The sequence below is a fragment of the Aulonocara stuartgranti genome (assembly GCF_965226115.1).
Source record: "Aulonocara stuartgranti genome assembly, chromosome: 16".
Taxonomy (NCBI): domain Eukaryota; kingdom Metazoa; phylum Chordata; class Actinopteri; order Cichliformes; family Cichlidae; genus Aulonocara; species Aulonocara stuartgranti.
Window position 1 is genome coordinate 16,809,545 of NC_138952.1, and position 13,499 is coordinate 16,823,043.

At 38.2% G+C, this 13,499-nt stretch overlaps 1 protein-coding gene across 7 annotated transcripts in view; it reads left to right on the forward strand.

The window, feature by feature from the left end:
* Positions 1–10,925, forward strand: part of rapgef4a (Rap guanine nucleotide exchange factor 4a) — a 36,618-nt gene extending 25,693 nt beyond the window's left edge. For all 7 annotated transcript variants that reach the window (XM_082508669.1, XM_082508670.1, XM_082508673.1 and 4 more), the window contains 18 exons: positions 97–243; positions 1,174–1,289; positions 2,207–2,292; positions 2,663–2,741; positions 2,866–3,016; positions 3,718–3,806; positions 3,972–4,002; positions 4,094–4,172; positions 4,821–4,967; positions 7,968–8,065; positions 8,303–8,428; positions 8,562–8,740; positions 8,817–8,907; positions 8,993–9,043; positions 9,147–9,234; positions 9,350–9,414; positions 9,513–9,567; positions 10,218–10,925. In XM_082508669.1, coding sequence (XP_082364795.1) covers positions 97–243; positions 1,174–1,289; positions 2,207–2,292; positions 2,663–2,741; positions 2,866–3,016; positions 3,718–3,806; positions 3,972–4,002; positions 4,094–4,172; positions 4,821–4,967; positions 7,968–8,065; positions 8,303–8,428; positions 8,562–8,740; positions 8,817–8,907; positions 8,993–9,043; positions 9,147–9,234; positions 9,350–9,414; positions 9,513–9,567; positions 10,218–10,345 — 1,806 coding nt within the window. In that variant the 3' untranslated portion in view covers positions 10,346–10,925. The remainder of the gene's footprint in view (positions 1–96; positions 244–1,173; positions 1,290–2,206; positions 2,293–2,662; positions 2,742–2,865; positions 3,017–3,717; positions 3,807–3,971; positions 4,003–4,093; positions 4,173–4,820; positions 4,968–7,967; positions 8,066–8,302; positions 8,429–8,561; positions 8,741–8,816; positions 8,908–8,992; positions 9,044–9,146; positions 9,235–9,349; positions 9,415–9,512; positions 9,568–10,217) is intronic.
* The last annotated feature ends 2,574 nt before the right edge of the window (positions 10,926–13,499 follow it).

Consider the following 13,499-nt stretch of genomic DNA (forward strand, 5'->3'; position numbering starts at 1 on the left):
ATCATGTTAGTTCTAGAGACATCAAACTGATTATACTGCTTTGACCGGGACGTTGATTCATCACCCAGTAACTGATCAGTATGCCGTCCTGGACAGGGTGTTGTTTGCACTCTTCATGAAGGAGACGACTTTGGGAAGCTGGCGCTTGTCAACGACGCCCCCCGCGCCGCCTCCATTGTCCTGCGAGAGGACAACTGTCATTTCCTGAGAGTCGACAAGGAGGACTTTAACAGGATTTTGAGGGTTAGTGTCTGTTTAAACTCATCTCATTAACAATGAAAAAGCACCAACACCCTCTGTTGGCAAAAATGTAGTAATGCATCCATAAAAGTTATTTAATGCATCTTTTGTGATCGTATGCCAGTCCCTTGCACCCACTAGCTCAATCATCCCACTAAATATGAAATATGTTGATAATGACCTCTTTTACTGATTTGAGGTTAATTAGGTGTGGATGTAAACTAACATCTGGGAGCTCTGACACGTCATAGATTTCCTGCTTGAAATAGAAAATAGAAGCAGAGATTTTTGTTCTAGATTAACTACGTAGTGATGGTCTGCAGATCTAAATGTGTTGAAATTACACATGTAGTGACTGATGGAGTGACATCACATGTTTTTTTTAACATATTTTATTAAAGTTGTTAAACGTGTATGATTGATTTACAGAATATCATATTAGGTCTGCATTTGCTTCTTTGGACCACATTAAGTGTGTTAAACATGCTATTAAAAATGCTTAAACAAACAATTAAAAAATTGTACTGAAATTTAGTATTACAGATAGTTTATGCATGCTTATTGCATGGCTCAAAATAGTGCAATGATGGTTCTGAATATTAAATAAATAAAATAGGGAATGAATAATAAGAATAATAATAAGAAAAAAATTAATTAAAAAGCATATATTTATAGTAAAATATCCAAATATGTATAAAAATTGTAAATATCATATAATAACTGATACTTTACATTTCTAAAGAATAACATTTTCACGAAGCTGCTTATGTACTGGCAAACACGTCACTACTGTTTAACACTGTTTAAATGTGACCTCTGGCAGGTGACCTGGGTCGATCAGGTCACATGACTTTATAAACTGAAACAACATTTTCATAGGTCAGTGGTCTCCATAGTAAATGCATTACTGTGTTTGTGTTTATTTGTATGAAGGATGTGGAAGCCAACACTGTGCGACTGAAGGAGCACGGTCAGGACGTTCTGGTGTTAGAGAAGAGCCTCAGCAGCAGTCGAACATCTGTCCAGGGATCCTCTTCCTCTCATTACAAGTAAATATGCCCACCACTAATGCATGTATAGTACAGAGCTGCACTTTCTGGCAGTTGTCTGTTAAACTTGTATCCTTAACTGTCTTCATGTTACAATATAAATTAAGTTGCTGCTTTTATTTAACAGCAAAGAAAAATTGATACTTAAAAATATTTAAAATTGTTTCAGCCATCCTTTTTCTTTGAAGTAATAAGTATGAGCTTTAAAAAAATATATTTGTCCAATCACATGACTATCCCAGGTTGCTGCAGGAGTGATCCTTTCATGGTCACTTTTGAACTTGTGATTACATTTGTGAACAATAGGAAAAATGCTGGACGCTAACAGTCAGTGTGACCAGCAGATAACATGCAGGCAGCACACACACAGCAATCCTGTGAGCTGCAGCCAACGAGCATTATCTTAATAGAGGCATCTGTCACTGCAGCACAGTTGCTAGAGAGACATATTAATGGTTATGATGGCCTTGCTCCTAGGGGGAAAAGAAGACCTGGCAAGTCACAATTACTTGTTTAGGGTCGCCCTCTAATCAACTCCACTCCTCAAACGTAAGAGTGTCAAGACTGTGTTCTCCCCCATGAGTGGGGAAGACATGGCGTTGCTTGTGTAGCTCCCTCTTGCCATGCTGTTATCAAGTAATGAAAACAACCGAGGCTGGATTGTGTTGATTCTCCTTCACGTAGAAGATGCCCCCTCATTTTTTTTTCTCCCCTCGGCTTTTCTCGTGGCACTTAGCCCAGACTCCCCTTCATCTTCAGCTGGCCAAGAACACTGATTGTAAATAGGATTGTTATCAAATGAAGCAATCACAGACACACGTTGAAGGAACAGTCGAGGGCCATAGCTGTGTCATCAAGCATTAAGAGCCAGTGTTTCTTGATTAGTGAAGGGTGTGTTTTATTCTGTTTTCCTGCAGATACAACGTAATGTCTGGGACGCCGGAGAAGATTTTGGAGCACCTCCTTGAAATGATGCGATTGGATTCTCAATTCACAGAGTCAGGTACTGCTCACCATGACACATCCCATGTGTCGAATTAGTGCCATCTAACACGGCCTGTCAATACGATGATCATTTATTGTGGAGAGTTGTCACCTATGCAACATTCTCCTCCGCCCTCGCCGGCTCTGTTTCTCTCCTCTGTCTTCTGCCGACTGTTCTGCACTGACCCGTTTGTTCTTGCCTATAATTAGCCACACATCACAGGGCTGATCTAATTACTCTCGCTTGCGTGGATACATATGGTTTTCATTCGTCGGCAGAGGTGACACAGACGGGGCCGCGAGGATCAAGGCCCGATGCTACTCTTTGATGCTCTCTTTCGCTGGCTACACAGGTGTTTGACATAAGCGTCTTTCTTTTTTTGTTACAGACTCAGCCTTAGATGACTTTGTGCTCATGCACTGTGTCTTCATACCCAACACTCAGCTGTGTCCGGTGTTGATGTCCCAATATCCTTTCAGCATTATGTTCCCTAATTTTTTTTTTATGTTCTTTACCATTCCTGTGAACCTGAAAACACTGGTTCACTGGTTTGCTGCAGCTACATTGTTTCAATCTTTAACTGCTGTGCAGCTACCATGCCCAGGCCTCGCAGGGATCTGAACAGGAGAAGCTGGACTACACGCTTAATAACAAGCGCAGGGTGATCCGGCTGGTGATGCACTGGGCTGCCGTAAATGGGGATCACCTGCAGGAAGAGGATGTCTCAGGGTTGTTTCTGGAGGTCAGCCTAAACATATATGAAGGTTGTTCTAACCTCTGATATAGGTACAGAATAGTCACAACAGCAGAACCGTCTGCAGCTCTGACCAAGACTTGTTCCAGTGTTTCAGATGTGTTCCTAATCAGTTTGCTTTACTTAAAAACAATTAATTGTTAATCATCTTCTTAGATTTTTTGATTCTTGATAATGATAAGATTTTGAAATGTTTTAATAAAGCGAAGGCGCCACACCACTAACCATAACTGATAAATTGATAGAAAATCAGATTTATGTCTGAGTGCATGATGTTCAAATCCAAGAATATCCACAGCTATAATGCTGACAGCCACTCTTTTGTTTCATGGTTGATATTAATTATTTACAACCGTAAACACATACCTTTGCAGTTATCCAAGGTGTTTGCACCTTCTGCTAAGTTTAATTGCACTCTCTCCTCACTATAAATAAACAGACACATGTCAGAAAATCAAAATCACTGAAACTGCAATTTTAAATGTGCATTTATTATAGATGTGAGCATTAGAATATACATATATATATATATAAACTCTTATTAAATGAAAGGACTTATGATTCTTGATGATATGCTAACTTAATGTGGTGTGGTGCTTGAGAAAAACTCTTTGTAATTGTATGTTAAAATGAGTTTTAATTAGTTCTTCTGAATCATTGTTTTGCTCAGAGCTTGCTGTGTTTTTCAGGAGTTTTTCATGGCAGTATCTAATGATGCCAAAGCCTTTCCTGCCCTCAGGGATCAACTAACAGAACTGGAAAGAATTGTAAAACGCAAGTAAGTCAGAGCTTTGTTTTTTTGTTTTTAGGTTTTGATATGGATGAAAGGTGCTGTATGTGGTTAGTGTTGAGAATTTAAAGGAGAAAGGCTCTTTAGATAACGATCAAACTTAACTAAAGAGTCATTAACTGTTTTTTTAAATATTTTTATTTTATTCTTCAGTGCTGAAGATGCCAGATCCTCACAGAAAAAGGTATAAGACCGACTCTTTCTGTTCCAAATTAAAGTTCGTGTTTTTTCAAACGTCTGTGAACCTAAACTGTGAACCTAAAATTCCCACACAGCACAAAGTCCTGCTGCGGCATTTCAGTGTGGGAGAGGAGAAGCTTCAGAAACGTCAGCCCATCAGGAGTAACGATGAAAGTGAGTTGTGGATGAACATCCACTCTCCGGTTTCATAAACATGGATAGCTGGGCTGCTGACTGTCACATTCAGCTATCTATTTGGAACTCTTTATCATGCAGTGATAGCGATAGTCAGTATTTTGAAATAGCGACAGAGGTTCGCTACTCATAAACTCAAAGGATGTTTTCTGTTAAAGCATGATGATTTGGTACCGCTTGTTCTTCAAGTCATCTCTCCAATCTCCAAAAGACACACTGAAAATTGTTGTTCTTGGTTTGGTTTTTGTTCTTTGTACTGATTTAAATAATTTGTTTAGGGGCAGTTCAGTGGTGCAGTGATTAGCGCTGTCACCTCGCTCAGCTGGAGCCTTTCTGTGCAGAATATGCATGTGTGGGTGCTCCAGTTTCCTCCCACAGTCCAAAGAGATGCTTGTTAGGTTAATTGGTGACTTTAAATTAGTTGTGAGGATGAGGATGCGAGAGGTTGTGGGTGTCTCTCTCTCTATCTCTGTGGTAGCTGTGCTAATTTGGATAAATGTTTTGGTCTCTTTAAGGCCATTTAGTGTATTATAGTGACATCTTGCCTTTTTCTCTTCCTTGCTACTTTACCATGCCATCATTCCGTCTTGTTTACAGTCTTATTTTTGTTCTAATTCATTCCTTCAGTCCTGTTCAAAGTCTACTGCTGTGACCACACCTACACCACAATCCGGGTCCCTGTAGCCGCTTCAGTTAGGGAGGTTATCGGTGCTGTGGCTGACAAGCTGGGGTCAGCGGAGGACCTGCTCCTGGTCGGCCTCAGTTCGGCAGGAGGTGAGAGCAACGGCAGTTACTTGTCAAATGATTGGAGATGACAAAAGGTAGAGCTAAAGCCGGGTGATGTATTAATTCTTTCTGGGTGATGTGTGACCTTTTGCGGTGAGTTTGGTGACGGTAATAGGCTGCTTTAGTAGGGGCTAAAGAATGGCCTTGAAGTGGCCCAAGAAATAACCTGAGCTCAGTTTTCCTCATTACATTCAGCAGAAAGCTGTTGGTTCAAGTGGCTGCTCTTTATTGTACTGATATTTGTGTCCGCCAGAAAGTACTAATGCAGCTCTGCCTTCCTCTGAACTTGACCTGGACTTTCCTTACCAGTGGCAAGTCAACAAAGCTGAGGCTGCTCTTATTTGGAGTGGATTATCACAAGGCTCATAAAGAGCATCCAGAAAGTTTTCTGGATCCTAAAATCGATATATTTATTTTTATAGTCACAAATGTACACATAGTTATCCGCAATGAAAAAGCAAAGCAGGTTTTGAAGTTATTCTCCGGTGCCTGTGCAACTGTGTCGGATCCACTGATAAAAAAGAAAAGATACAAAAGGACAACTGTGTTAGAAGGAAAAAATAAAACTATGAGGTAGAGATAGAGATGTCATCAAGGAACAGATCAAGCAAAGGACACAAGAAAATTATGCTGCATTGAAAGTACCCATGAGTGCAACATCCTCTATTATTCCTAAATGCTGGATTTAAAAAAATAATTCCCAACAATGTGTGGATGAAACTAGGCATCATGTCATTAATACCATCTCTGCAGTCAGAAACAGTGCTGTGGGGTTGTTTTCCTGCAGGGCATTGAGACTGGTCGGTATCAAGTAAACTTTTTTCCAGGCTACTCAGGATCTCAGGCTGGTAAAAGAACAATACCAAAGAAAAGCTCCCTTGGTCTCATTTATAAACTGTGCCTGCTAAAAAATTCTCTTCCCCACGCATAAAATTATATCTATAAAGGATGAATTTTGGAATAAATCAGACTTTTTTTGAAAGTGAGCCAAGCCATATGTGAAATGGAGATTTTAAAAAGCATGACGGGACTTATCATAAAAGAAAGCAGACTATTCTTAGCAAACCTAGCTATATTAAAATGAACTATTTATTATTCACAAACCTCACTGCAAATTTACTATCTAATTGTATCAGTCCTTTCATTAATGTTAATAATATTTGTAGCCAGTGTTGGTGCTAAAATCACTGGAGCTTTGCATAATGATCTGCTTTTTTTCTGTGAACCGATGTGCTTTTGTGCTTCTTTTTGTTTGTAGTCTGACTGTTTATTTTTACCTCTGCCAGAGTCCTTTGGTATGAACTTCCCAGCTCAACCTGCATTACTTTTTTATTCTTCAGTAGCCTTTCTTCTCTTTGTTAGGTACTGACACCAAAGACACCTTTTTTGTTTTGTTTTCTCCGTGTCTCTGGTTAGGCAAAATGCACATCTTCCCCTGTTTAGTAAATGGATGAAGATGAGAAAAAAAAATAAGAGGTACATGTGGTCAATTTTAGGTTGACACAAGTCTTTGTGTTAGAGCAGCTTCATAAATCTAATGAAAAGAATGTGTATGCACTTTTCGTCCTTTTTGCATACACAAAGTTGGTAGTCATGAATTTGAATGATTATTGTGCGTCTGATCTGTAAACTTAAACCCAACAGTGCATCTGGTGAGACCTGAAAGCAGCACTAATGATCTACAATCAGGCTGGTTGAGTTTGAATATTTCTGCCAAGAAAAATCTGGGCATGACTTTCAAAGAAAGACAGCCAGGTTTATGGGATCAGGTCTGTTAAGTTTGTAGGAACAAGTCTGCAGGCTATTGCTGCTGCTAGAGTGTTTAAAGGTGTTTTAACCAAGTAAGCTAGCAAATATGATGTTAGTCTTTTATTGGTAATGCATTTGGATAACACGTCATGAAATATTGTGTCTAGATATATATAAATAAATAAGCACAATTTATCTGAATTTCAGGACCAGGAGCACACCTCATACATACACCTTCCAGTTCTTTGTCTGTTTGTAATATAGAGAGGGCCGGTACTACAAGCTGTTCTCGTTTCCATGCTTCCCTTTTTCAGTTCATTCACCTCTCATAAGAACATGCTTACAGTTCTGTCTGAGGCCTTCCCCAAACCGCAGCCTGAATTCATGCTCATGCCATCTGTTCCAAAAGTTTCGAAGCATGACTTCAATTCAAATTAGTAGTGCCAATTCGCAACAATAGTTATACTGTAAGGTAAAGCCTCTAGAATATTAGAAAGAAGACCGCTACTATGAACAAGCATTTGGCAACAGTGGGAAAGAAAAACGTCCTTTTAACAGCAAGAGACCTCTAGCAGATGCAGCCTCAGGGAGGGGCAGCCATTTATTATGACCAGATGAAGGTGAGAGGAAAAACAGGAGAGTAGAGGGATTCAGGACGAATGCACACTAGAAGACAGCCATAAATTAATAATTACTAATTTTGGCTTGAACCTCTAAATTGTGGTCTATAAATATGGATGGTCAAGGGTCCAAATGTATGCAGTGTTTTCTATCAAATACACTACAGCAAAACTAAAGCTTTAATCACCTGGATATATATATTTTTTTAAAAAAAAGCATATGCAGACAAAGACAGGTTATTCTGGTTGTTTGATACTACACACAGCAGTAAATATCTAATGTCAGCATGGTAACATGTTTGCAAAGAAAATACTATTTGATTTCTGAAGTTTATACATGCCAATTAATTCTGATGGTATTAATTCTTTCATTATTTGGACAAATGTTTAAAAAAGAATTGGAGGAAATGTTTTGGGATCACATAAGGTGTGGTCCTCATGCTAAAAATAGAAAAAAGTAACAACTAAATAGGGCACTGAGCACCTGCATGCCTATTCTAAAATCTTTTGGCAAGCCATCTAATGGTTATTATTTTTCAGTCTGAGTGAAAACGGTAGACAAATGGATGTTTTCCATTCATTTTTTTAACCTTTGTGTGTTGTGGTCTTCCTTTTGCAGAGAAAACCATCTTTAAGTCCAGTGATATGTCGGTGTTCTCCACACTCAGCATTAATGGACGGCTGTTTGTGTGTCGGAGGGACCAGTTGGATTCTTTGGTGTGTTACAAATTACATTTACATGAGAAACTCGCATATTAACATGTAGTTCAGCTGCAGCTCCAACCCCAGCTGTACACTATATCAATATCACCCAACACGTCATGTGTATGAACTCATCTACACTCCCAACCAGTTGGCTTTAAACACTTCATCAAATTGATAGAAATGACAGTTAGTTTAGTTCAGCTTTCAGTCTCTGTTTTATAAATGTAATGTGTTTTTCATGCTTTGGAGACCACTTTACCTGAGCAGGAGGGTCCCTCTACAGGATCACTGGCCAGCTTTGAGTTAATGAGCTCTAAGGACGTGGCTTACCACATGACTTCCTATGACTGGGAACTTTTCCACTGTGTACATGAGGTATTCAACAGCAACTGAGTCTGATTAGAAGAGCTGAATATATATCTTCTTTTATTTATTGGTATGAAATATTCAGTTACTTCACTTGCTTATTTTACATGAAAATCAGTTGTTTTTCTTCTGCATCTTGCAGCTTGAACTCATCTATCACACATTTGGGAGACAATATGTGAAGAAAACCACTGTGAACCTGGACCTGTTCCTGAGGAGGTTCAATGAAATTCAGTTTTGGGTGATCACTGAGATGTGTTTGTGTCCTCAGCTGAGCAAGCGAGTACAGCTTCTTAAGAAGTTTATCAAGATCGCTGCCCAGTATGTGGATTTCATGTTCTAGTTCAGTTTGTAGTTTGGTTTATTTGCCACACTAATTTCATGTTTCCTGTTAAAGCTGCAAGGAGTACAGAAATCTGAATGCCTTCTTTGCTATCATTATGGGCCTAAGTAACCCGGCTGTTTGCAGACTGAGTCAGACATGGGAGGTGTGTATTTGTGCATTGTCCGTCTTTGGAAAACTATTAATTACTTAACTGCAAGGAAACTTTTGTCTGGTGTTTTTGTTCGCAGAAACTTCCCAGTAAATTCAAGAAGTTTTATGTGGAATTTGAAAACTTGATGGTAAGCTCCAAAGTAAAAAATTTAAGATGAGCCACCTGATCAGAGTAAAATATGAGGTTAGTGTCCAGACTGTGATTGATCCACAGCATGACTGTCTCCACAGGATCCGTCCAGGAACCACAGGGCGTACCGGCTAACAGTAGCCAAACTGGAACCTCCCATCATTCCTTTCATGCCCCTGTTGATCAAAGGTTAGGCCAATTTATTGGGTGACAGTTTATCATTTTGGCCTGTAGACCACAATTGTTTCGCTGCTGAATTGCTTCAACAGCTTTAACACTTTCCAATTGGTCCTTTTTTTTCTAGACATGACATTTACTCATGAGGGCAACAAAACATTTATCGACAGTTTGGTCAATTTTGAGAAAATGGTGAGGCTCTGCTGCGCATCTGTGAATCTTTTTTTTTTTTTTGTTCTTCTCAGCTAATTGCCGATATTTGCTGCTGATCATTGCTCTTTGTCTTGCAGCGGATGATAGCTAACACAGTGAAAATAGTGAGATACTGTAGAAGCCAGAGATTCAGTAAGTTTCAAATGTTTTCTTTTTTTTTTTTTTTTGTACTAATTTCACATATGTCGCACTTAAGACAACAAAAGGACACTTTATAAAATTAAACATAAAAATAAATAACCAAAATATATCTTGGAAACACAATATCAAAAAACTGTATGATGAAGAAACAACAATAAAAGACTTTATGTCCTGTTAATTTGATGTCTTTTAGATACATCTTAGAATAAATCTGCAAGCTGGAATAGAACTAACAGAAGAGGCCGTTCTTCTAGAAAGCACATTGGGAGAAATTCTGACAACGACTAGCTTCCCATAATTTTAATTTCTTATTTCCAAAATAAAAAATAAAGTAATATTCTCACAATAGGTCGAGAAAAGTACCTGTTTTGACTGACTGACAGCAAGCTGTAATATTGATCTTTTGAAGTTTAGTTGGAGTATATTATTGGTATCTCTGAACCTTTAACATCTATATTCAATCATTTATCCAGCAGTTTCCTATTAATCCCTTTATATTGATTGCCCGTACAGCTTAGATATACTCAATCAGCACAAATATTTTATTAAAAAGCACAAATATTTTAGGTTCCTATATGATGAACTTACAAATTCTTCTTGCATTTTTTTCCTGACACTGCCCATCTTTTCAATTAAATCAGGTCCAGAGTCACCACTGCCAAGCAAGAACCACCCTGACGTTTGGACTTATATTCGTCAGCTTAACGTGATCGATAACCAAAGGATGCTTACTCAGCTCTCTCATGGACTTGAGCCCCGCAGGTCTTGAAATCCACTCAGGGACAGAAACATTACACGAAGACGCTACTCCATGACGTGATGTGCGCTCGCTTGGGATGAGTTTACTTAGTACAGGATTGAGGACCTGATGTTGTATCAGATAATGAGATGTTGTTTCAGAAGCCTGCCTTGTTAAGCTTTTTCTTACAGTAATTAGTGATATTTTAGCAGTAGTTGTTGGCGGGTGACGTACCTCCTCGTATCATTGTCGTACAGATATCACAACAAACAGCATGAAGAAATGAATGATGTTTGGAGGGATCTCATTCATCAAACTGTGTAAGATTTTAGATGTAAACGCTATATGATGCTGACGCTTACAGGTCTCAGTATTCCTGATATTCAGCTGTTTCGTATATTTTGTATCAGACAATATTTATATATATTTACGTTTTTAAGACTCTTGTGTTGTAAATTGTATACAGATATTTATTTTGACAAGCATGCAGAGGATTATGATTGTTTTACGTTTTTATTCATGTGAGCACATTTCTCTTTAAAGCCTGAGATATCATAAGTGTCTGAAAACCTTTTTGTGCGCTCTAAATAATAAAAAACCTTTAGATGTATTTGTTCAACTTTATATTTATTATCTAGTATAAAGACAGTTTGGTCAGTATAGTGTCAGTGTATAACATGGAAATCAACCAAGACAACTCATGAAACGTTTTCTTACATCTTATTGAATTAGAGCAGCAGAACAGGTCAGCTGATCACAGTCTGTACATTATGAAAATCTACTGGAGCACAGAATAGAAATGACTGTGAGCTGTTCAAATCATTGTCGATATCTACGGAGGAGGTCAGGAGAGTGAGTGAGTGTCTGCAGCCATTTGTAAAACATGGTGGAAGCGCTGCAATAATTTGGAGCTTCATTTCAGCCAGTGGTGTTGGACCTCTTGTCAGAAATAATGGAAATATGAACACAAATGTACCATCAGATTTTGATCCACCATGCAATACCATCTGGACACCTCTGACTGGCTTCATTTTTCAGCATGACAATCATCCCAAAAGGCCTACGCAGTAAAAAAAACCCAAACAAAACAAAATCCAAAAGAGACATGGATAACAAAACAATGGAGTATTATCACTCATGGACTGGCCTCCCCAGACCCCGAACCTTAACATCACTGAAGCAACATGGGATCTTAACAGACAACAGAACAAAAGTCAGCCAACATCAAGACATGTCCATATTCCCGAAGACTACCTAAAAAAATTACAAGATGTTTACCTAAGAGAGTTCAGGCTGTGTTGAAGAATAAAGGTGGTCATACCAGATATTGACTTTCAAGCTAATTTGAATGGTATAAAGAAATAAAACAAAAATATAAAGAAATGGGAGACTGACAGACTGCTTTCTATCTTGTAAATCAGGTTCTGCTTTAAGAAATAGTAATTTATTAGTGCTGCTAAACTTCTAGTGTATATTTGTTTAGTTAAGAGTTGGTTTAAATGACTTTTTTCTGAAAGCTTAAGCTGAAAATATTTGGGGCAGCAAGAAGGAATTAAATGTAAATTAATTCTTATCTCAGGTTTAGCTTTGAGTGATTTGGCGTGTCTGATCAAACATTAATCATCATCACTTCCATTCATTTCTAGAAGTGCATTAAACATTTTTTATTGTTGACTTATACTGTTGACCTGTGAATTGTGTCAACAGTGAAGCAGATGGTTGCTTTATATTTTCCATTCGCCACTACTTGAGGAAAGAATGAGTCATTGACAGCTTTTAAGTTTGCAGAAATGTATTACCTAGATTTAATATGCGATGAATAGAGAATCAGTGAATCTAATATCTCACAGTGTTTCTGACGTCACAGTGGAGACTGGAGAAGTACTCATATTCTTCCTCCTGGAGCAGGGGTGTCGAACTCCAGGCCTTGGGGGCTGGTGTCCTGCATGTTTTAGATCTCACCCTGGGTTAACACACCTGAATCAAATGATTCATTCATTTTTAGGCCTCTGGAGAACTTCAAGACATGTTGAGGAGGTCATTTAGCCATTTAAATCAGCTGTGTTGGATCAAGGACACATCTAAAACCTGCAGGACACCGGCCCTCGAGGCCTGGACTTTGACACCCCTGTCCTAAAGCATGTTGTAAATGTACAGTTAAATTTATAAGCTGTATTATTGTTATTAGTGAGGAAGCTCTGATGTTGCTCTGATGTAGCTGGCCAAAGGTTTCCTGATGGTAAACACTTATAGACAGTTGGGGTACATGTGTACGCAATAAATCACAACCTTGAACTCATCTGATATTTTGTTTATAAAGTCTCGATGTGGAGCAACATTAGTTCTTGTGGAGTCAAAAGTAAATTGAAGTGAATGAAAATTTGTTTTATATAAATTGTACTTTATTCTTAAATGCTTTATTAAGATGAAAAATACTTTTGAAGGGTTTTTGAGTGATATATTTCTGTATTAGTTCATATAGATAGTACAGTACATTTGAATGATTCCTTTGCTTTACGTGGTCTTATTGATTAAGAAATCCACATTGTCATGAGTTTACATGGATTAAATGAGTGGTTGGTGATCTTATTGATTTCCCACCAAGCTTCCTGAGTTGCTGAAATGATGAAGGTCTTACAGCAATTATGTTTTTTGATAGATTGGGACATGAGTATAGGTCTTTAATAGAGAGAAATGCACAGAATGACTTTTCGATTTTAAGTCAAGGATCTTGTTGCATATCTGAATATATCAATTTTATTACGTCGTGTCATCACCCAAAAAAAAACAACAAAAAAACAATCTGACAATCCAATGAAAAGATTTAACACTGCAGACTGATCTAAGCTTTTGCACATATACAAATACATCTGAAAACATCTGTGATGAACAACTGCATAGTGCAGTTAATCCAAGATAACATTATGCATAGATCACATATTAACAATTGTAGAATGTACCTCGTGGGCTTCAAGGATACAAATGTTCCCAAATTTCTAGTAAATTTCCACTTTCCAGATTTCTGAGTCACAGCTTTGCACTGCGCTCACCTTTTTGCCTTCTATCAGTCATCTTCACCTATAATAACAACCTAACCAAAGGGACAACCCCATTAACCCCACCTAGGCTGACCAGGAGGTTTCATTTCAGAACCTGGTTGCTGTGAGAAGTCACACACCTCATC